Genomic DNA, 20269 nt, shown 5'->3' with positions numbered 1-20269 from the left:
AAAACGGAACTTGTCGAAACGTAATTTCCCCTTAAAAAAAGGAACGCTTAGAGAACGTCTGGAATCGGCGATGCTCGACCGAATGACAGTTTTTCACTTCTGCATTTAATCAGAAACTCCCATTTTTTGTCACTTGTACATCAGCGCCGTCGACGAAAGAACCAGCAACAATGTCCGCCCAAGCTCAAATGCGAGCTTTGCTCGACCAGCTGATGGGAACGGCGAGGGATGGTGAGTCGCTGTTTGCATGCTAGGCCAGCTAGCAGGAGCTCGCTAGCCAAAATGGAGCCAGTGGTGAGGCAGGCCTGCGTGAATGCAAACGAGGGGAAACTTCATTGTTGCAAGCCCACTTCACGCGGTTTTATGTTTGTATCCATTTGTCTTTTTTTTTTCATTAAAACGGAGCGATCAATAGCCACACTTCAACGACCGTGTTATATTCGATTTGGTGTTTTAGCTTGAGCAAATGGCTAACTGTAGCACGACCCGAATGGCAGAGGCCAATGGATAAAAATGGTCATTTGCAAACGCTGACAGACCAAACAATGAAATTCTCAAAGGATTATAAATCAACATACAGTCACCAAATAAATAGCATCCAAAATATTTGGTGGTGCAACAACTTTTGAAGAAATGCATTTTCGTGAAAAGAATGTAAATATAGACATTTTGAGCGTAGTTTGAACACCAAAAGAAATTGTCTTGTTTTATTTCTTGATTATTATTTGTATATTTTCCCAATGTTTATCTTTTTTAAGTGTCATAAAAAGATCTGAGCTTTTTTAAATACAAAAAATCGGTATGTTAAATTGGGCAGCCGATAAATCCGGTGGGCTCAATGATACTTCAAGTATCGTTTAAATACTATTTACTACCATCCACCCAGTAACATTATTGTGACTCACAGGATTACAGCATTTCTCAAATAGCTGCAAGGGATATCTAACATTACAATGCGTTGTATCTCACTGTAGGCATTTTATATATATTTACAAAGCATGGCTTTATACACTTGTGAGAAAACATTCATGTAATAAGCACATCAATGAACAAGGTGCTGACAAATAGCAAAGCTCAAGCAAACTGCTGTCAACACCTTTCATTTTCTGACATCACTCACCAGGCCTCAAAAAGCCATCCACACGCAACGGTGACAGATACAACCGTATGATGCGCCATTTGGATACAAACATGACCACAGAAACGACTTGCCGAGTCTTACAGTAGGCCGAAAACGAGGTTCATACTAACAGTTAGATTCGTAGCCCTACGGATCATCCTTATTGGTGTGAGTGGATGTGAGCGTGCGTGTGCTGAAATTATCAACAAATTCCCGTGCATATGTTGCAGACAAACTGAACAATTGTGGCCCCTTTATTTTATTCATTAAGGTTCAGTGTATCTTTGCCAGCCTACATCAATCTGCAAAGGAGTTGCAGAAAAGCCTCATGTTCATCGAGCCGTGAGTCACACATAATTTTTAAAGCTGTTATGATCAATATCCAAACACTATGTTTGCCTTTTAGGAGTTATTGTTTTTTTTTTTACCTTTTTTTTTAAATCCTTGATATTTTTTTAAATTAAATTTGGAGTAGTGCTAATATTCTAAAGACGTCTGGTCACGCTGAATGAACATTAAAAAAAAACCCTCCCAGCATACCAGTGAACGTCTTGTTTGTTCATTTATTTTTTGAGACGAGACAAACACTTTGCACACATCATTTTCGCTCTGACCCTTGTATGTATGACTCCCAACTTCTTACCGCAGGTTTGGCAAGAAATCTGTTCCCCATTTTTACTTTCCCCCAGCCGGTTTAAAATTCTGCAGCCGAGGGCTTGGAGATGCAGAAGGGTACAGTATGTGGTGCAAATCGCAGTGTGTATAAACCTACTTTCTGTCACTGTTTGATATCTAACTGGCTCGGTCCGGCCGGATCCTTTTTCCTTTCTAACTTGTGTTTTCGGCAAACGATGCGCCTGACCGCGCGGTCGCTGAGCCTGAAAATGAGCTAAAGTGAGAATTCGAGCCCTCACTGCCATTGAGCCCCGGAGAAGTCACTAAAAGGGGCTTACAGAGGCCAAGTCTGCTCTGGAATAGCCCCGCTAAAACACGCTAATGACACCCCCACGAGAGTTTCTTGTCACCATTTTGGGCTGAGGCAACAATACGGTTGTCGTGTGTGCGCGACGCCTTGCCGAACGTGGCAGTCAGATAATAAGTGCAAAGCGGAAGCCTGGCCCTCACTGACGAGTACGCGAGGTCTTTCTCACTGGCCATCTTGTGGACTCTTTCAGGGGACGAGACGCGGCAGAGGGTCAAGTACTCGGACGACAGAGTCTGCAAGAGTCACCTGCTCGACTGCTGTCCACATGACATTTTGTTGGGAACCGTGAGTGTCTGCAAAGAAGCAACGAAGACTTAATGCGGTTTTGACGTTGTTTGTTTGCGAAAACGTCCATTTTGTTTTTTGTTTTGTCCGGGGCAGCGCATGGACCTGGGCGACTGTACCAAGATCCATGACCTGGCCCTCCGAGCAGACTATGAAATTGCCTCCAAGGAGCGAGATCTTTTTTTTGAGATGGACGTAAGTGAGGGATGCATCTGCGCAAACTTTGTCACTCTACTGCGCCATCATCGGCTGTTTATTTATTTTGCGTGCGGCATTTTGTGACCCGCTCGCGGCGTCTCCTCCCAAAGGCCGTCGATCACTTGGAGTCGTTCATCGCCGACTGCGACCGCAGGACGGAGCTGGCCAAGAAACGCCTGGCCGAGACTCAAGAAGAGATCAGCGCCGAAGTAGCGGCCAAGGTATGTCTTGCGCCGCCGCACTTTATTTTTTGTTTTGATTGTTATTTCGCCTTTCTGGGGCAACAAATAACCGAGGCTGTGAAATGGCCGCCACAGGCGGAGAAGGTCCACGAGCTGAACGAGGAAATCGGGAAGCTCTTGGCCAAGGCGGAGCAACTCGGAGCTGAAGGCAATGTGGAGGAATCCCAGAAGGTGCTACAGGAAGTGGAGAAAGTCCGCAGTCGGAAGAAGGATGCCGAGGTGAGGATTTCAAAACCGTTTTTCCAAAAGTAACCGTAGGATTTGTGGGTTTTTGTCACTCGGACTTGACTTGACTTTCCACTGCGTGTCCCGTCAGGAGGAATACCGAAACTCCATGCCGGCCTCCAGCTTCCAGCAGCAGAAGCTGCGCGTTTGCGAGGTGTGCTCGGCTTATCTGGGTCTCCATGACAACGATCGCCGCTTAGCCGACCACTTTGGCGGCAAGCTACACCTGGGTTTCATCCAGATCCGAGAGAAGCTGGATCAACTCAAGGTGTGCGTCGCCATGACGATGTCACCCTTCCCATCCAGACGCTTTTAAAAAAAATAAATACAATTGTTACCAGAAAACCGTCGTGGACAAGCAGGAGAAACGCAATCAGGATCGTCTCAAAAGACGAGAAGAAAGAGAAAAAGAAGAAAAGATGAAGAAACGGTGAGAGACTTGGTGGCTGGGTTGTCGGCGTAATTTGCCATTTTATTTGATTCTATTTTTGACTTTTTTGGTAGCGCTTTTTTCCAGCTTCAGCTCTTGTTAAACCGCTGTTTCAATCAAGATGTATGTATTGTATTTTGCGCAGCCGCCCCCATTTCAAGCTCAGATAACTCCAGACCCATATCACTTAGGAATTAACTATTTTTATTGTTGTTTGTCAGCTCCAATAATCTTTTATTCTGTTTTGTAGCACAGAACCTGATGTTTGCACGTTTGTGTTTTCTCACGTTTATTTTTTTGACTCCTATTCTCTCCACAGGACGAGATCCCGCAGCAGAGAGCAGAAAAGGTAAAGAGACTCAACAAAGCCCTATCGTCCTTGGAGTCTGACCCCCGAAGACGTCGCGTCTTGTCTTTAGGTCTCGTTCTCGTGACCGAAGGAGGCGGCGATCGCGCTCGGCATCCCGAGACAAGCGGCGCTCGCGCTCGCGCTCCAGGGACAAGAAGAGGCGACAGAGGTCCCGCTCCCGAAGCCGAGGCCACCGTCACAGCCACGAGCAGAGCTCCAGACACAAGTATCCACGTTTTATTTGAAATTCGTTATCGTCGTGTGACCCGTGAGCTTTTTTTTAAATAGCTATTTAAATGGTATGTGTGACTTTGCCACCAGATCATCCAGAGACCGCGATCACTCATCCAGAGACGCATCACAAGGACGCGAACGGCGGGACGGCGTCAACGGCAGGTCGGATGCTCGGAGGGGGGACGACAGAGAAGACGCGTGAAGGCCAACGTCCATCTCGCACCACACCCACCATCTCTTTTGGTCCATTTAGCCGTGTTCCACGTAGTCACTCCCTTTCTCTTTACTTTGACTCGGGTCACCAACGCTCACAAAAACGTCATCATTTGCCCCCCACGACCCCGTTTTATCCAATAAACAGTGCCGCCGACATAGAAATAACATTAATTCATTCATCTTCCGGACTGCTTAACCCTCAGTAGGGTGGTGGGCAGTCTTTGGGCACTAGGCGGGGCACACCCTAAATTGGTCGCCGGCCAATCACAGCGCATGGAAATCACACATTTGTGAATCCTATTTTATGACTTTTCTTTTACGATACACAATCGGACATTACAAAGCATGTTTTTTTTCTTCGTAGCCCTCCTTAAAGTTCTTGACATGTCAGCCATGTTTTTTTTGTTTTTCCCCAACATAGTATGTTTTATTTGGGGCGCAAGCTGGCTAGTAAGTAGTGAGAGTAAATTAAAATGTGACGTGTAGTGGGGCAAAAAAAAAAATATTTTTGGGGTAATATTTGAGTTGTTTTGTTAATTGATTGGGAGGAGGTGGTGGTGGGGCAGGGAGACTTTCTCTAAATACAAACATTGACCATTCATAGAATGTTCCTTTGTGTTCGTCTTGGCAGAAATGTGTACCTGCCATTAAAAAAATAAATAAAAACGAGACAACAATGCAACAGACTGACACACTTTGTAATTACATGCGAATGGATTGTAACGTCTTCATGGATTTACATCATCAGCCTGGTTCCGCTGAGATTGTTTAAAAAAAAACATGTTATCAATTAAATCACATGAAACTCGTGTTTTATTTTGGTCATTTCTCATAAGGAAATTTAATTCCGGGTTGTTTTGCGAATGCTGTTGAATGTTTGGTTCCTTTAATTCTGACCATTGGGTTCAAACTGAGACGTGACAGGACTCTGCATCCCATATCCAAACCCAAATATTCAACACTGAACGTATTTGAATTAAGCTTTCAATATGACTGTCAATCAACATTGGCATATTTGTGGTGTAAATGTGTGCGTGAAGTCCAAATGACCCCTGTGGCTCAGTGATTGCGCGTGGTGGCCACGCGCCAATTCCAGGTATGTCCCGTCTTCATATTGTCAATAACGGCCATCTTGTCCATCGGCTTACAACGTGCTGCTCTCCAATTTCAGATCCACCTTCATTTTCTGTTTCTCCATGACGGCCTCCAGCTCGGTGGCCCTGCGAGCGTCCTACGGGAGAAGCAAACAAAGGACCCGATTAGGCGGCGAAATGGCACGGCGGCGTGAACGAAACCCAAGGTTACCTCCAGCAGAGCGCGCTGCACCGCCATCTGGCTGTACACGCGAGCGCCTTCGTCTGGGATGACTTCCCGTAGCTCGTCCTTGCTAAGGGAGAAAAGCTGAGCGCCCGTTAGGACCCCCAAACACGTCACTGTCCTACGGGAAGAGCCGAGAGGTGAGCGCCGATACCGCCAGTGGCCACCAGACGGCGACAAATCGCAGCACTCAACGGGTCACTGAAGCCTTTGCCCGCTAGCCACGACGCCACTTCTTCGGGTCTGGAGTGGTAGTCGAGGGGTAGGGAGGTTTCCGTCGAGCGAGGGATGATCAGGGGCTTGCTATTGATGGCCTTTCCGTTGGTCAACCTCTGGAGCAACTCGTCGTTCACCAGCATGACTGGGAAGGAAGCGCGACGGTCAGCAATGGCGGTAAACCTCGCCAACGCCACCTCTACCTTTGTCCTCCTCCGTCGCCGCCGATGCGTGCTGGTTATAAGCGGGTGCGCTGTACGAGAGCCGTGTCCCGGTAGCGTTTGGGCGCAGGACGGGCAGGCTGGGTGCGGGCGGGGCCAACGTCTTGGCGAGAGGAGGCGGGGGCGGAGCTTGGGGGATCTAAGGAAAAATAATCATAACAATACATTTGATTTATAAGCACCTTTCAAAACTCTCAAGGTCACTTTACAGTCACCGGATAAGTTTTTCGATGGATAAGCAGCGGCAGCCACACCCGCCAGCGTTCACTCAACCTGGAAGTAACTCAAATAGATAGCTAGATAGGGAGCTATCTTGCAAATAGATTCTAAATAGCTAGCTAGCAAGAAAAATAAATCAGAAACTTTATCGGCACCCAAGCATGAAAAAAAAAAAAAAAAATTCCCCACCATTGTTTTATCTGGTGGATTAGCGTGATGTGTAACATGCGCGTTTGTGTCGGCCTTACAGCGGGGGGCCTGCTAGCGACGGGACTCTCCACGTGAGTGACAGGCTCCAGGATGTTAAAGGGAACAAATCCCACCTGGTTGAAGCGATTGCGACACTTCCACCAGCGCTTGGATGACTCCAACACCTGTGGCGCACCCGAACAAACGCCGGACGGTGAGCACACCACGACAATTCCCGAGTTGGCGACGGACTGCGCGTTTGGTCCACGTACCTCCAGCGTCTCCCCCTGTTGCACGGAAAGTTCCGTGTTGTTCCTGGCGATGAAGTCATAACTGCAACTGTAGGCCTTTTCGGACTCTGCGGCGACCCCTGTGTCTCTAGGGGAGACCAACATAGTGACCCCCCAATATAAAATAGATTTTTTTTCTCCTTTTCCACATAACTTTTTTTCCTTGACTTGAAATATGATGCGACATAACTCCTTGTCAATCATTTTTCAGATGCCCAACTGATCCGAGAAAAGAGGACTTACATCTCATTGCCGATGTGGCTGTTGACCTGCTGTTGCTGTTGCTGCTGCTGCTGCCCAAAAACGTAACAAATGCAAACATGGCGCTCAGTAAGAGCTGACGGTGCGACTCAAACCTGAATTGTGCACCTCTTGTTTAAGGCGGAGGGCCTCGTTCTTATGCTGCGACTCGACGGGATCCTCCCAAACTCGCCCGTCCGCCCGGAAGGCGTCAGGCTTCCACCCGTCGAGGAACACGGGCGTATACGGGGCGATGGGCCCCCTCAGCTCAGATCTGAACGTCCGCAAGGAGGACAATCAGTCTCTTCAATTGGATCGTGACGGTATTTAACTACTGACCGAGAATGTGTCCAATTGGGCCCCAGTGACGTCCACAATTGCCTCTCCTCCACGTTGAGGTTCTCTTGCAGCAGGGAAACGGCAGCGCTGGTCAGGGCGGGGCTGGCCACGGTGGCCGCCAGCGCCGGGCCCCCCGTCGTCTTCACCATCTGGACACCCCCAGATAAGACAAACAAACCACTGTTCACATGCCCGCTCTGATAAGCAAGCCGCCAGCTTCGCACACGAGCACTCTTTTCAGCCACGGGCTGCACTCAAATAAAAATATAGATAGCATCAGTGACCAGGCGCCGGTCTTGAGCGTTTAGAGCACAGGTGTCCAATTCAAGGCCCGGGGGCCAAATCTGGCCCGCCATGTCATTTTATTCGGCCCGCGAAAGCTAATCAAACTTGTGAAATTTCCTAATGCTTGATAAAGCCCCAACCAAAATTTCAAATTGTCATGTATAAATCATAATAACAGTCATTATTTTTTACTTCTAATGTGAAAGGTAGTTATTCATTAATTTGTTGTTCGTTTTTATGTAATATGTGGAGGGGGTTCAACATTTTAATGGCTTCCCCAAATTCGGAACAGCCCTCAAGAGGAAACCGGAACTACAATGTGACCCGTGGCAAAAACCAGAGTTTGACACCCGTGATTTAGAGACATTTGTTACATTATTATTCCATTTATTTAATCTCTAAAATTATTCCATTGCCTCATTTGGTGCCACATGAAAAATATCCCCAAAATATTGATTGACACCTCTGCTCTAAATTCTTTGGTCCGTGATGACGGCGCAAGACTGTCAGCAACAGCCGAAGGGAAATCACTGGCGTGTTTTGCATATTTTTCACGTCGAGCACAGGTGTCAAAGTCAAGGCCCGTGGGCCAAATCTGGCCCGCCGCTTCATTTTATTCGGCCCGCGAAAGCAAAATCAAACTTGCGAAATTCTATGACAGTTGCTGAAGTTTCAAATTGTCCCACGTAAACCGCAATAACAGTCGTTTTTCTTCACTTCAGATTTGTAAATGACTTATTCATCAACTCATCGACTTACAGACGGAAATATTAGTTTGACACCCTTAACGTAAAGTCATCATTCTCAGCACTATTTGAAGAGTAAAAAAAATGGCGGACTCACCATATCCAGAGGTTTAAAGACGTGATGAACAAGTTCATCGGAGGAAGGATTGGCGATGCTTGATTTCAAACGGGCCTGTTGTGCGTAGAAACAATCAAAAATCAAGCCGACGGGGGTGGAAAAAGTAACCAAAAACAGATGTTGAGGTTGAACACGGACCAGCAGACTGAAGCAATACTTGAATTTCTGGAAGATGTCCGCAAACTCCTCCTCGGGTGGCGGCCTTGCCTTCACGGTCAGCAGATCTTCTATTTCAACACATATCCGACATTGATTACTTGGAAAATGTGCAAATCCAACCGCAGGGATCACTGGAAACGCGATTGATGACGTTGGTTTTACCTTCGGCGCTCTGCTTTTTACTTTTCTTCTTCTTCCTCCTCTGGTTGAGGACGATGGCTGCCTCGGCGGTCTGCTGCAATTTGGACATGAAGCTCTCGATGTCGTCGAAGCAGTGATTGAGGATTTCCTGGTTGACAGGAAGCGGTTCTTTTTAAGACTTGCAGGTGAGGAGACCATCCCAGAAAAACAAACAAACACGGAGGCAGCTTACCACTTCTCTCTCAGCCCGAAGTAACGACATATCTGGGCCTCCATTGGCTGTTGTCGCAGAGGTAAGATCATCTCATTCATCAACTTCAATATGACAGTTTGACCTATGACCTTTTCCCTTTTTTTATCCCGAGCAAATCTCGGATTACAGTGATCCCTTGTTTTTCACTGTTAATGGGGACCAGGACCACCCGTGATAGTTGAAAATCAGCAAAGTAGAGTTAGTAGTAGAGAGAACAGTGAAGTAGCGAGGGATTACTGTAAATCAAAATCAACCAAGCTAAGAAGTCAAGGAAAGCAAAAAAAAACAGTTTTTTCCTCACCTCGAGGTCCCGGGTAAGGTGGCGGGTTGGTCAAAAGTGCTTTGGGAGCGTGCACGATGGGGGGGCTCGGAATTCCATAGGGGTCAATCATGTCTATGCCGTTGTAGGAAAGCCTTGAGGGAAAAAGACGAAGACTTGATGACGAGGGTGTTTGCTGACTCGACTCTACGGGTGAGTTTCGCATTGACACCAAAACACGCTGGCCTCAACATAAAATGGCCTCCGAATTGTTATGTTTTTTATTTTGCTGTCACGTGCGAAAGGCTCAATGTCGTCAATCAAGAGTGACATCTTTGCATGCGCTGACTGACAGGCAACAGGTGGTAACAAGTTAGTTTGTGACATTTTGTGACTCAGTGGCTGTCGTTTGGCAATCAATGAGCAACCGTTCGCACATCGTAGTTAATGAATCATCTTATTTGAAGCGATTAAATGAAATTAGATAATGAGGCGTCTCGTGACAGGCCTCACTCGCCTTAAAAAGAAAGCTCCTAAAGGTGAACAGCGCTCTCGTTTCAACATATCGACGCAAATACCTCTGAGCAATCATTAGCCACCTTTGACCGACTCCCATACCCGGAAATTGTAGCTTTCTTACCCCGTTTACGGTCCCTCCGCCGGTCCTTTTGAAACACTCTCAGCGGGTCATCCAAAACCGAGCAATCCCCGAAACTATTACCAGGTCACCCCCCGCCTACGCCTGCGCTGACCCTGGTTTCAGTTTTACCGCACGGCAGCTTGGCTGTCTCTGTCACACCTACTCGAGTTATGTGTGAACCGGTCCAACAGGTTGCTCTCTGTCAGCTGTTTACACTGCCCTCTCCAGTGCGCACACGCACACACAGCGACGGTAACTGTGGCAGCGCTTTGATTGGACATAATGGCGCCGGGAAAACAAAATGGTGAACAGGAGTTGTGTGTTTTTTTTTTAAGCTGTTCACTGACCATGAAAAAGAAATTGGAACCACAACAGTATTGAATTCAAATTACTTCTGTTTCCATTCAAAGCCATCCATAAATCAAATCTCGGTCCCTTCACCTCTATGTGCCTTCTGCTGTCTCGCCACGATGGGGTGCAGAGCTTCCAGCCGCTCTGCTACCAAACTCTGGAATTCACTTCCACCCAACATCCGTAATATTGACTCCCTTCCTACTTTCCTACCTCAAAATCCATCTGTTTAAAATTGCATTCATGGTCTAGTTCAATCACCATTTTTATTATTTATCATTTTATTTATGGTTTTATTGTTTTGTGTATTTTTTTATTGTAGTGTCCTTGATTGTTCTGAAAGGCGCTTGGAAATTAAATATATGATTATTATTGTTTTATTATATATATTTTTATTATTTTAGTTTTATTTTATTATTTTATATTATTAGTAGTATTCATATTAGTATTTGTATTAGTATTATTATAAGATAAGAAAATGAAAGTCAAATTAACCGTTGTATCCAACTGTTGCCATTCATCAACCAAAACCAAATCCATTTAAGGGTGAATTGTGGAATTGAAGTGGATTTGCAAGACAGTCTCTTTTCAGGAATACTTCTTCCTTTCCTTTCCTCTTTCTTCCATCGCTTTGCTGTTGTCTAATGTCGATTTCTCCAGTGCGAGACTAATAAAGGCTAATCAGATCCAATTAAGGTCAAGATCGGTTTTTCCTTTTGTCTACTTTTTGACACGGTTTTGTCATTTATGTTGCAGGACGTGATGCATCAGGTTCAAGTGTGCGTACCTGATGGGATCGGGACTGGTCTTGCCTCCGCCGGATTTGGAAACGGCCTGCGTGATGCTGTGTGAGACTTGTACCGCCTGCTAAAAGTAAAAACCGGAGCCGCTCAGGTGAAAACACGCTGGCATGTTTTCTTTTTTGAACGGGACTAACCTGCATGTTCTCACAGTTGAAGAAGAGAATATCCGGTTTCTTCTCGTTGGGGCTTTGGCACACGAGCCGCAGGAGGGATGGGAAACGCTCCTCCGAGTTGACCGAATCGCAGCGGAAGATGGAGCTAAAGGTGTACTTCTCCAGTTCCTCCTGTGTATCAAAATAAGAAGAATAGTCATGATCAGCCATTTTGTGTAGAAATAATACATTTCATTTATGAGCACCTTTCAAAACTCTCAAGGTCACTTACAGATAACTTAAACACACATACATACAAAACAAATTAATACATACACGCGTTCTAATACATACACACATTCAAATACATAAAAATACAAGAATAGTCATGATCAGCCATTTTGTGAAGAAATCAATGTCATATGTCAATAAATGACTGCTTGTATTTTGTTGCTGCCATTGTGGGCATCTACCCACCTTAGTCTGCATATCCCGGAGATAAACGGCATCGGATCCAACATCCAGGAGCATGTGTTGACTCCATAGTTTGTTATAGTGAGCTAGCAGGAGGAGACGAGAGTGGGCCTCCTCCACGCTCTTCACATCTCCCCTTTGGAGGGAGAAGGTGATCAGGTGCTGGACAAAAAAAGGATGAGTTAGTCATTGGAGGCCTGCCACAGGAAATGCTCTGACATTTCAACCTAGCAGTCATCCAAAAATGGACACAATCCGACTTTAACGGACAGTTAGGATGGCGGAAAAAAAACATTGGCACCACCTCTTGAGGACTTGGACATTGCAAGAATCAAAACGGGTGCGGAAAATCCTACTGGACCCTCCGCACCCTGCCCACCACCTTTTCCAGCGACACCCCTCTGCACAAGACAAGACTCACCTTGACAACATATCGTCTGATGTTTGTCATTCTTGGTCCTTGTGTTGGTGTGTGTCATTCACTGTGGATAACATCAGTTATTGAAGGGTCTTTGTCACCTCAAACGACTACTTCTTTTTTGTTAAACACGTTCATTCATACATTCACTAAATTTCCTGAGTCTTGTCTCTGCGTCATGGCTCACACGGTGCGCTTTTGCTGCCCAACCGGTCTGGCGGCATCACAGTATTTAGCGTTCCACATCGTCACTGCACTAAAATCAGCCGGTATTGCTCACGCTCATTAGTATCGCTCACACTTTCTTCGCTTTTGTGCACTTTTCCAGACGACAGTATTAAAATTGCAAAGAAAATGATAGTGATGACAGCTTTTGTCGTTCTTTGCGGAGGATAAAGAATAGACTGTGCCAAGTGTTCTGAAGCCGCCTTTGGGATTGCAGCTAATCCGTCTGAGGATCTCGCGGCGCGTCAGTATGTGGCACAAAAATGACAAGGACAATAAAGGCGCTCTACTTTTCGCTATGCCGTCAAAGCACATCTGACTAAAAATAGATGGACAACAGATGTCATTGCTGTACTCATCACCACCTCCATTGCCTCTTTCAATAGATTGACAATCTCTTTCATATTATATTCGGAATCAAATCAACTTACCTTTTAGTTGACCTCCAAAGCAGTGTCTGTGTTATTACATGAACAAAAAAAATGTCCAGTGTGAGTACAGGTATGGCACTCCCCTGAATGCTTGAAGCAAAGCAGGGGTGTGTCAACTTTGACACTGCCTGCCCTTCCCGCCTTCGCTGGAATCGTGTGTTGTGTTGACACATGTGTTGGAGTTGTAGCCAGGGGCGACGTGCAAGGGAAGAAAGTTGAGGGCGCCGCGACTGACGCTAGATAGAAAAACTTTCTTCAAACTTGGACCCAAACCGACTCAGAAAAACAAAAAAGTGACTAATTCAGTTTCAAGAGGATGAACTGAAAATGCACTTGAGCTCAACTTGACGGAGGGCTCTTACCGAATCTTTTATTTTCTAATCAATGACTCAGACAGAATAAGAACCCTCGCTGAAGCCAAATACACACCTCATGTACACACTCAAGATGGAAACAAAAAAAATCTTATGAAATTCGACGTTCTCCCAAAATGTTCGTGTTGTGAAATTTCAAGATGGGCCTTTACCAGGTCAACTTCAGTTGACCTACTTGAAACTTTTAACTGGTCAACTTGACCCATGGCAAGGACACTTTAGCGCATTTTGAATTTTAGATATGTTTAAAAGCCTTGTTAGTTAAACTGTTTGCTTTTTATTATTTATTTTTAGATTTCACCAGTCTAAAACGCTCGTTTTTATTGTCTCGTAGGCTTAACCGCTGTTGTATACACTTGAATTGTATCTGCTGCCCTCTTGTGGAAACACGTTGAATTGCTCTACGTTCCACTACAGGTACTGTATTTGTCGCTGTTATAAAGAGAATATTATTTTTAGTCAGTAAATCTTTTTTTTCTTCCAAAAACTGGAAACGAGTCGTGTAATTTTCAACATATGCACTGGCGTCAGACTTTTTCGTCTTCATATTGCTTTCCGGGAGCAAAACCTTTCTTAGACCAATAAAACGCGTCTACGGTGATCTTTCTAATGAGCGACCGAATGTACAGCCTGGAGACATACATTTTGAAAGTGATGTCAACGCATAGCAACAAAAACAGCGTTTAAACCCCATAAGTGGAATATTGCCATTTTGTCTGACTGTTGCTTTTCAAATGCTCTGATGCACTAAGCAGCACCCTATATCTAAGTTCTTCAGTGTCCCAACAAAATATTTCTTGTCAGTGTTCCTGTGCATTTTCTGTTCATTCGAGGGGAATGCAGTTTGTAGTTGAGTAAGGGTGGCACTTTTCACGACAAGCCCCCATCGTGCACCAATAAAGGGGATAGGCGGAGTTGGGAGAAGTGTCAAGAAAAAAATAAGCGTCAACATAACAAGACTTTAAACAAGGACATTTTCACCAATTTCTTCCAACGAATAAGGGTACGAACGCCGTTTTGACACGTATAAGAGTTCGTGATAGATCGCGCGTTACCGTGGGGGGGGGGCGGGGGGTTCTCGCAAATAGTTTTAACTTTGAAAAGTGGCATACGTGGCAGTGCTTGACGATGAAGAGAGTGTGCGACGCGGAATTCGCGCTTTCACCACACAGAAATTGATTTCCAAACATTTTTGTTCGTATTTATAATTTGGAGGATGTCATTAGAATTTATAGAGTCCCGGTGATCGGATAGGGTAAGATTTGCATGCCCCTTGTTGCATCAGTTGACGTATTTGTGTCGCTTCAAGAACAAATATCGAGGATCAGATTAATATAGTTTATGTGTCGAATCGCAAACCATTTATCATGCAGGGAACTTAACGTTAGTCAAAACGTACACAATTAAAAGCGAAAATATATTTTCGTGTTGTCAAAATGGAACACAATGTGATGAAAATCAGATACTACGTGGCCATGTTTTCAACAATGACACTCGTGTTAATGTAGTTGATACGTTTATGTTACATAATATGAATAGGCTCGGATGTTTTCGATTGTGCCTCCTTCAGGAACTCAATGGCACTCGGGATTTTCAATTTCAATGACAGCGACCTGTGTCTTTTTGTCCAAAATTCTTCAATGGGTATGTTTTAACATGACCCAAAATGACATTTGTAACGCGTTTTATGACCATCCAATGACTATCAATTGCGAAATAAAACAATGTGCTTGCCTAAAATGTATTATTGAGCAATTACGTGGAAAGAATGTGTCACATGAAGTATAAGACTTTAACTACACCAGTGACAAAATATAATTCACGTTCGTCCGTGATCCATATATTTTTAGGCTATCAGAGAAGGCCTTGCAGGCTTTGACGGCCCAACGCTGAAGAACACACAAAAAACTAAATATCTAACTTTTCGTACCTTGATCAACATAAACATTTACACTAAAAAAACACTTTTTATTCTAATATCGTACAAAATTGTAATGTAAGCCTCCATTTCCTGTTGTCCTATTTTAACAGATGGAGAAGCAGCTTTCGGAGGTGGAGAGCAGCTGTCAAGAAGACAAGCAAGATGCTCTCGACGAGCCTCAAACCCGAGCAGGGTGGAACAGTAAAATCGAGTACTTTTTAGCTCAAGTTGGGTTTAGCGTTGGGCTGGGTAACGTCTGGAGGTTTCCATATTTGTGCCATCAAAATGGAGGCGGTAAGAATATTGCTATTTTCACTGTCTTTTAAAAAAAAATCTGGATAAGTATGATCCCCCCGCCCCCTTTTTGCCTTCACAGGATCTTTTTTGTTGCTTTACTTGCTCCTGATGTTAGTCGTGGGCATCCCCTTGTTTTTCCTGGAGTTGGCTGCCGGTCAGGCCATCAGACAGGGCAGCATCGGCGTGTGGAAGTCCATCTCGCCAAGGCTTGTAGGAATCGGCTACTCCAGCTGTGTGGTAAGCTCAAAATGTGTCCAAGTGATGTTCCAGCCGCCGTAAACCACTTGAATATGGTGATTATTTTGTTGTTTTGTTTCCTCAGGTGTGTTTCTTTGTAGCGCTCTACTACAACGTCATCCTGGCGTGGAGCCTTTTCTATCTCGGCAACTCCTTTCAATCGCCTTTACCTTGGACTTCATGTCCAGAAGTGGGCAATGTCACGGGTACGTGTGTAATTGGGAATTTATTGATTTGGAGAAGAAAAGAATCCTCATGGCAGTGTTTCGTTTCCAGTTAACGGAGAAGAAGAATGTCAGGCCAACTCCACTACTTCCTACTTTTGGTACCGTAAAGCGCTGGATGTCACGGACAGCATCAACGACACGGGTTCTTTCAACCCGTACATCGTTGGCTGCCTGTTTGCCGCCTGGATAATTGTGTGCCTGGGGATGTTCAAGGGGATCAAGAGTTCAGTCAAGGTACCCCGGCTATCGTCCGGCCTTTTAGCTAGTAGCTAGATAGATAGCCAATTAGATAGAAAATAGAGCGCTAGCTAGCTTGATATCTGGACAGCTAGATAGCAAACAGAGAGCTAGCTAGAAATTAAATGGATTATTATTATTATTATTAGAAGAGATTTTTCATTGACACTTTCAGTTAGTTGGAATGAACAGGAAACCGACCATATTTAGACATTGGAAATCGCATACCAGGATGCATATCGCCATGTCTGATGTCATTTTTTTCCATATCTACTCCTTTGAAACATCTTAGGTGATGTACTTCTCGTCCGTCTTCCCCTACGTGGTCCTCTTCTGCTTCCTTGTGAGGGGTCTTCTCCTTGAAGGAGCCTTGGAAGGAATCACCTACATGTTCTATCCCAAGGTGATGACGCTTTTGATTTGGATTAGCCTTTATTAGTCTCCCAGTGGAGACATTTCCATTTCGCAACAGCAAAGTGATGAAAGGAAGAGGAAATGAATGGAAGAAGTAGAAAAAGAAAATACAGTAGCTGCTGGAAATTCAGCCACTCTTGCAACGCCATTTCAAGTCAAAACGACAACAAAATAATAATAATATTTTTTGGGCCCACACAGCTGGAGATCTGGGGGAACATGCAAGTATGGCGGCAGGCGGCCACGCAGGTCTTCTTCGCTCTTGGCATGGGCTTCGGTTCCATCATCGCGTATTCCTCCTACAATCCCAAGAACAACAACTGCCACCGCGATGCCTACACTGTGTCCTTCATCAACTTTTTCACGTCGGTGCTGGCCACGCTGGTGGTGTTTGCCGTGCTCGGTTTCCGTGCCAACAAGATCGTCGCCGAGTGTGTTGTGAGGTACGGTTGACACCCTCCCCCCCAAAAAAAAATGGCATTTACTGTGAATTAAAAAATAATAACAATAGCATTGAGCTTGGGTAGTGTGACTACAAAAAGTCAATGCAATATTTTTTTCGTGGCAGAGATCAAGAATCCACACCCAAATTCGATGTATTTATTTTTGCTGTTCGCGCGACCTACAATAGTTTTGACGGCAGGGAAACGTTTGTGGATTTTAATAACACAAATAGATCGCTAGCTAGCCAATAGATAGCTAATAACTAGTGAATAGATAGCGATTACCTAGCGAACAGGGAGCTAACAGCTAGCGAATAGATAGCTAATAGCTAGTGAATAGATACGTAATAACTCGCGAATATATAGCTAATACCTATAATAATAATACATTTCATTTATAAGCGCCTTTCAAAACTCTCAAGAACACTTTACAGTCACAGGATACATTTTTTTTTCTGCGGGTGAGCAGCGGCAGCCACATGCGCCAGCGTTCACTCAACCTAGTGAATGGATAGGTAATACCTAGCGAACAGATAGCGAATCTCTTCGTCTTTTCCTTTTGGCTTTTCCCTAACACCTAGCTAAGAGATAGCTAATACCTAGCGTTTTTGCATCTTTCCTCAGTAACTTGAAGGTGCTGTTAGCGCAGGCCGAAAACGGTGCTGTAGACCCAAGCATCTTGCCAATGTTTAACCACTCGGACCCCGCCTCTTTGAGCCTGGTGGCGTACAAGAGTTGGTTTGAACAGCTCGGACGCCACACTGGGATCAACTTGTCCGTCTGCGACCTGGAAAGCGAGATGCAGAAGGTGCGACGAGTGATTGATTGATTGATTGATTGATTGATTTTTATTCATCAAACTGGGGACGCTCCGTGTATTATTATTATTATTTTTTTGTCAGGGTGTGCAAGGCACCGGCCTGGTTTTCATCGTGTTCACGGAGGCCATGTCCTTGTTGCCGGGCAGCCCGTTCTGGTCGGCTTTGTTTTTCCTCATGCTGCTCAATTTGGGCCTCAGCACCATGTTTGGTACCATGGAGGGCATTTTGGCCCCCCTCACCGACCGCTTTCGGACTTTGGCAAACAACAAGACCAAACTGACGGGTGAGGTGACAACACCGAGGTTTTACCGCTTTCTAATTTCCTATCGCTAACAAATATTTGCTTGCTACACCCCCCCCCCCCCCCAAAAAAAAAAAAAAAAAAAAAAAAACAGTTTTGAGCTGCCTGGTGGGCTTCCTGATTGGCTTGCTGTTCACCCAGCGTTGCGGGAACTACTTTGTGATGATGTTTGACGATTACTCAGCCACCTTGCCTCTCATTATCGTGGTGGTGTTTGAGAATTTCAGTGTGTCTTGGCTCTACGGGGCAGACAGGTGAGGGCGGGAACGCCATTTTCTTTACAATCTGTTGGTGCTTCGTCGTAATTTTGCCCCCCTCTCGCACCCAAAGGTTTCTGGATGAAATCGAGGCCATGCTGGGATGGCGCCCTTCTGTGCTTTACAAGTACCTGTGGAAGTACATTTGTCAGCTAGCCATGTTGGTGCTGCTGGGGGCCACGGCTATTCGCATGTTTATCGAACCGCCAACGTACAGGGTGTGGAAGAAAGAGCTGGTAAGACCCCTTATAATAATAATAATAACAATAATAATAACTCAAATAGATAGAAGGCTAGCTAGATAGCTAGCCAATCGATAGCCAAAAGATACCGAGCTAGAGAGCCAGCCAGCTAGATAATGAATAGATAGCTAGCTAGCCAGAGGCAGTAATAATAATAGTAATAATAATAATACATCCATTTCATTTCTAAACGCCTTTCAAAACTCACTTTACAGTCACAGGCTAAGGTTTTCTGTGCGTGAGCAGCGGCAGCCACACGCGACAGCGTTCACTCATCCAGGAAGTGACTCAAATATATTGAAAGCTAGCGAGCTAGCCAGCTATTCTATAGGGAATAAATAGAGAATAAATAGCCACATAGCCAACAGCTAGCCAACTTGTAGTCAGCTAGACAGCTAATAGCTAGCTAATGCATAGCAAATGAATAGCAAATATAGATAACCACATCGCCCCCCCAATACCAATCGTCGCTTTGTTCCAGCTTCAGCTGTTGTTAAAGCGCTATATCAACCAATGTGTGTATTGCATTGTATGTTGGACAACGCCCTCATTTCTAGCTCATATAACTCCTGACCCATTGAACTTTGGAATTAACACCTTTTCTGATGGAACAAGGTTTGGCAGTGAATGATTTAAGCACTTTCCTGTCGCTTCCTGTTGATTTGTCCAGAATTCAGAGGTGGCAGAGCAGTATCCGGACTGGGCTCTTGCCGTCTTAGCCTCGCTCATCATATTGGCCATGCTGCCCGTGCCGCTAGGCTTCTTCTACACTTATTTCCGGGACAGGAAGCGGTCCGGTTCCAATGGCGTAACGTCGGATGACTACACCATGGTCAGCACTAAGTGTGAAACCCCCTTGAACGACACGTCCGACCTGGGCAAATGGAACCGGGCCTAAAATGCGCCATTTTGGGACACGGCGCTTCCGTTTCAAAGAAAGTTGGTATGTGGATGTTGATGATGGTATTTATTTACGCCCAATTCAAATTTGGGGGGGGGGGGGGGTATGGGGGACCTCTCCAGATGGTTTCTCCACAGTCTCGATCAGTCTTTGGATCAACGCACCTGTCCACTTCCAAGCTTTCAGGGATTCTTCTTCTTCTGTCCGTGGAAGAAGTTTATTTATTTTGGAACGTATCCGTTTCAGATGAAAACGCGGTTCCCGCGTAGCGTTTCATTATTTTATTTTTACATCTCTTTGCCGTGAGGCCATCTTTTTTATACAGGCGGACATGTTTTTCACCTACACGCCGTTTACTCCAAAAGTTGAATTGATGAAAAACAGTTTGATCGACACTCCAGGGCCTGCAGAAACGACTGTGAAGGCGTCCAGGTCTATTTCTACCTTGGTAACAAATAATGGCTGAAATGTGATTGGTTAAATGCTTAAATATGAAAACAGCACAACAAGGGCAAAGAAAAGCAATGAGAGGAAACTGAAAACAATTTGGAATTATATCATAAGAATTCATGGACAACATTATTAACATTGTGATTCAGATATGTTTAGGCCAGCAGAGAAGGCTTTGCAGGCCTGGACGGTTCACCGCTGATGAAAAATGTGATTGAATGCTGCCGATGTACAAATGTCAAGTATGTACCTTGTTTTTTTTAAGGAGAGAAAAAAAAGTGTACAAAAAATGTAAAGAATCCCTTTTTATGTAATATATTTTTCTTATGAACATTTTTCTCATTAAAGCAGTTCCTTGAACACCATTTACCCGATCGGGTGTGTGATTGAAATCGATTCATCAGCATGTTATGTCCTTACATGTCTTTTTTTTCCTT

The 20269-nt window shown here is 44.9% G+C and overlaps 3 protein-coding genes and 1 long non-coding RNA gene across 13 annotated transcripts; 3 read left to right on the top strand and 1 right to left on the bottom strand.

Moving 5' to 3' along the window:
- Positions 1-25: 25 nt before the first annotated feature.
- luc7l (LUC7-like (S. cerevisiae)) lies at positions 26-5094 on the top strand. 3 transcript variants are annotated; one of them, XM_089016192.1, is made up of 11 exons: positions 58-231; positions 1392-1462; positions 2296-2390; positions 2487-2585; positions 2699-2809; positions 2906-3049; positions 3147-3323; positions 3397-3485; positions 3805-3834; positions 3905-4060; positions 4156-5094. In XM_089016192.1, the coding sequence occupies exons 4-11, from the start codon at positions 2490-2492 to the stop codon at positions 4268-4270; spliced, it is 918 nt and encodes a 305-aa protein (XP_088872318.1). In that variant the 5' UTR covers positions 58-231; positions 1392-1462; positions 2296-2390; positions 2487-2489; the 3' UTR covers positions 4271-5094. The 3 variants fall into 3 exon arrangements, with proteins under 3 accessions (XP_088872316.1, XP_088872318.1, XP_088872317.1); XM_089016190.1 differs by lacking the exon at positions 1392-1462 and having other exon boundaries at positions 26-231; XM_089016191.1 differs by having other exon boundaries at positions 58-1462.
- On the bottom strand, positions 4964-12804 carry eps8l1b (EPS8 signaling adaptor L1b). 5 transcript variants are annotated; one of them, XM_089016179.1, is made up of 19 exons: positions 12711-12804; positions 12058-12118; positions 11640-11798; positions 11205-11354; positions 11055-11134; positions 9319-9431; positions 8997-9043; positions 8786-8912; positions 8603-8691; positions 8444-8518; positions 7316-7464; positions 7106-7250; positions 6980-7029; positions 6719-6824; positions 6506-6631; positions 6021-6177; positions 5797-5962; positions 5590-5722; positions 4964-5515 (listed from the first exon to the last, which is right to left on the bottom strand). In XM_089016179.1, the coding sequence occupies exons 2-19, from the start codon at positions 12085-12087 to the stop codon at positions 5429-5431; spliced, it is 1989 nt and encodes a 662-aa protein (XP_088872305.1). In that variant the 5' UTR covers positions 12088-12118; positions 12711-12804; the 3' UTR covers positions 4964-5428. The 5 variants fall into 5 exon arrangements, with proteins under 5 accessions (XP_088872305.1, XP_088872309.1, XP_088872308.1 ...); XM_089016183.1 differs by having other exon boundaries at positions 8603-8688; XM_089016182.1 differs by having other exon boundaries at positions 11055-11131.
- Positions 6520-7258, top strand: LOC148887738 (uncharacterized). The gene is made up of 3 exons (XR_016117716.1): positions 6520-6660; positions 6948-7041; positions 7118-7258. It is a non-coding gene; the product is annotated as an uncharacterized LOC148887738 (long non-coding RNA).
- Positions 11019-20197, top strand: LOC148887736 (sodium-dependent neutral amino acid transporter B(0)AT2-like). Of its 4 annotated transcripts, none has more exons than XM_089016185.1 (14): positions 11019-11140; positions 11221-11334; positions 13419-13501; positions 15116-15299; positions 15382-15539; positions 15625-15745; positions 15816-16000; positions 16296-16406; positions 16619-16860; positions 17485-17668; positions 17763-17964; positions 18077-18236; positions 18313-18475; positions 19152-20197. In XM_089016185.1, the coding sequence occupies exons 4-14, from the start codon at positions 15116-15118 to the stop codon at positions 19377-19379; spliced, it is 1938 nt and encodes a 645-aa protein (XP_088872311.1). In that variant the 5' UTR covers positions 11019-11140; positions 11221-11334; positions 13419-13501; the 3' UTR covers positions 19380-20197. The 4 variants fall into 4 exon arrangements, with proteins under 4 accessions (XP_088872311.1, XP_088872310.1, XP_088872312.1 ...); XM_089016184.1 differs by having other exon boundaries at positions 11024-11161; XM_089016186.1 differs by lacking the exons at positions 11019-11140; positions 11221-11334; positions 13419-13501 and adding an exon at positions 13968-14087.
- Positions 20198-20269: the final 72 nt, after the last annotated feature.

This window comes from Hippocampus bargibanti, linkage group LG15, assembly GCF_051943395.1.
Source record: "Hippocampus bargibanti isolate YZ-2025 linkage group LG15, ASM5194339v1, whole genome shotgun sequence".
In the NCBI taxonomy this organism is placed as follows: Eukaryota; Metazoa; Chordata; class Actinopteri; order Syngnathiformes; family Syngnathidae; genus Hippocampus; species Hippocampus bargibanti.
Note: the sequence above shows the minus strand (reverse complement) of the source record. Positions and strands in the feature narration are given on the sequence as shown.

Coding starts and splice junctions, on each gene's coding strand:
- eps8l1b (XM_089016179.1), bottom strand. CDS start 12,087: ATGACAAACATCAGACGATATGTTGTCAAG. Junction 8,519..8,602: donor AGTATTGCTTCAGTCTGCTG/GTCCGTGTTCAA, acceptor TACGCACAACAG/GCCCGTTTGAAATCAAGCAT. Junction 6,825..6,979: donor AGCCACATCGGCAATGAGAT/GTAAGTCCTCTT, acceptor GGTCTCCCCTAG/AGACACAGGGGTCGCCGCAG.
- luc7l (XM_089016190.1), top strand. CDS start 171: ATGTCCGCCCAAGCTCAAATGCGAGCTTTGCTCGACCAGCTGATGGGA. Junction 2,391..2,486: donor ATGACATTTTGTTGGGAACC/GTGAGTGTCTGC, acceptor TGTCCGGGGCAG/CGCATGGACCTGGGCGACTG. Junction 3,050..3,146: donor GTCGGAAGAAGGATGCCGAG/GTGAGGATTTCA, acceptor GTGTCCCGTCAG/GAGGAATACCGAAACTCCAT.
- LOC148887736 (XM_089016185.1), top strand. CDS start 15,116: ATGGAGAAGCAGCTTTCGGAGGTGGAGAGCAGCTGTCAAGAAGACAAG. Junction 15,746..15,815: donor AGAAGTGGGCAATGTCACGG/GTACGTGTGTAA, acceptor TTTCGTTTCCAG/TTAACGGAGAAGAAGAATGT. Junction 16,407..16,618: donor CCTACATGTTCTATCCCAAG/GTGATGACGCTT, acceptor GGGCCCACACAG/CTGGAGATCTGGGGGAACAT.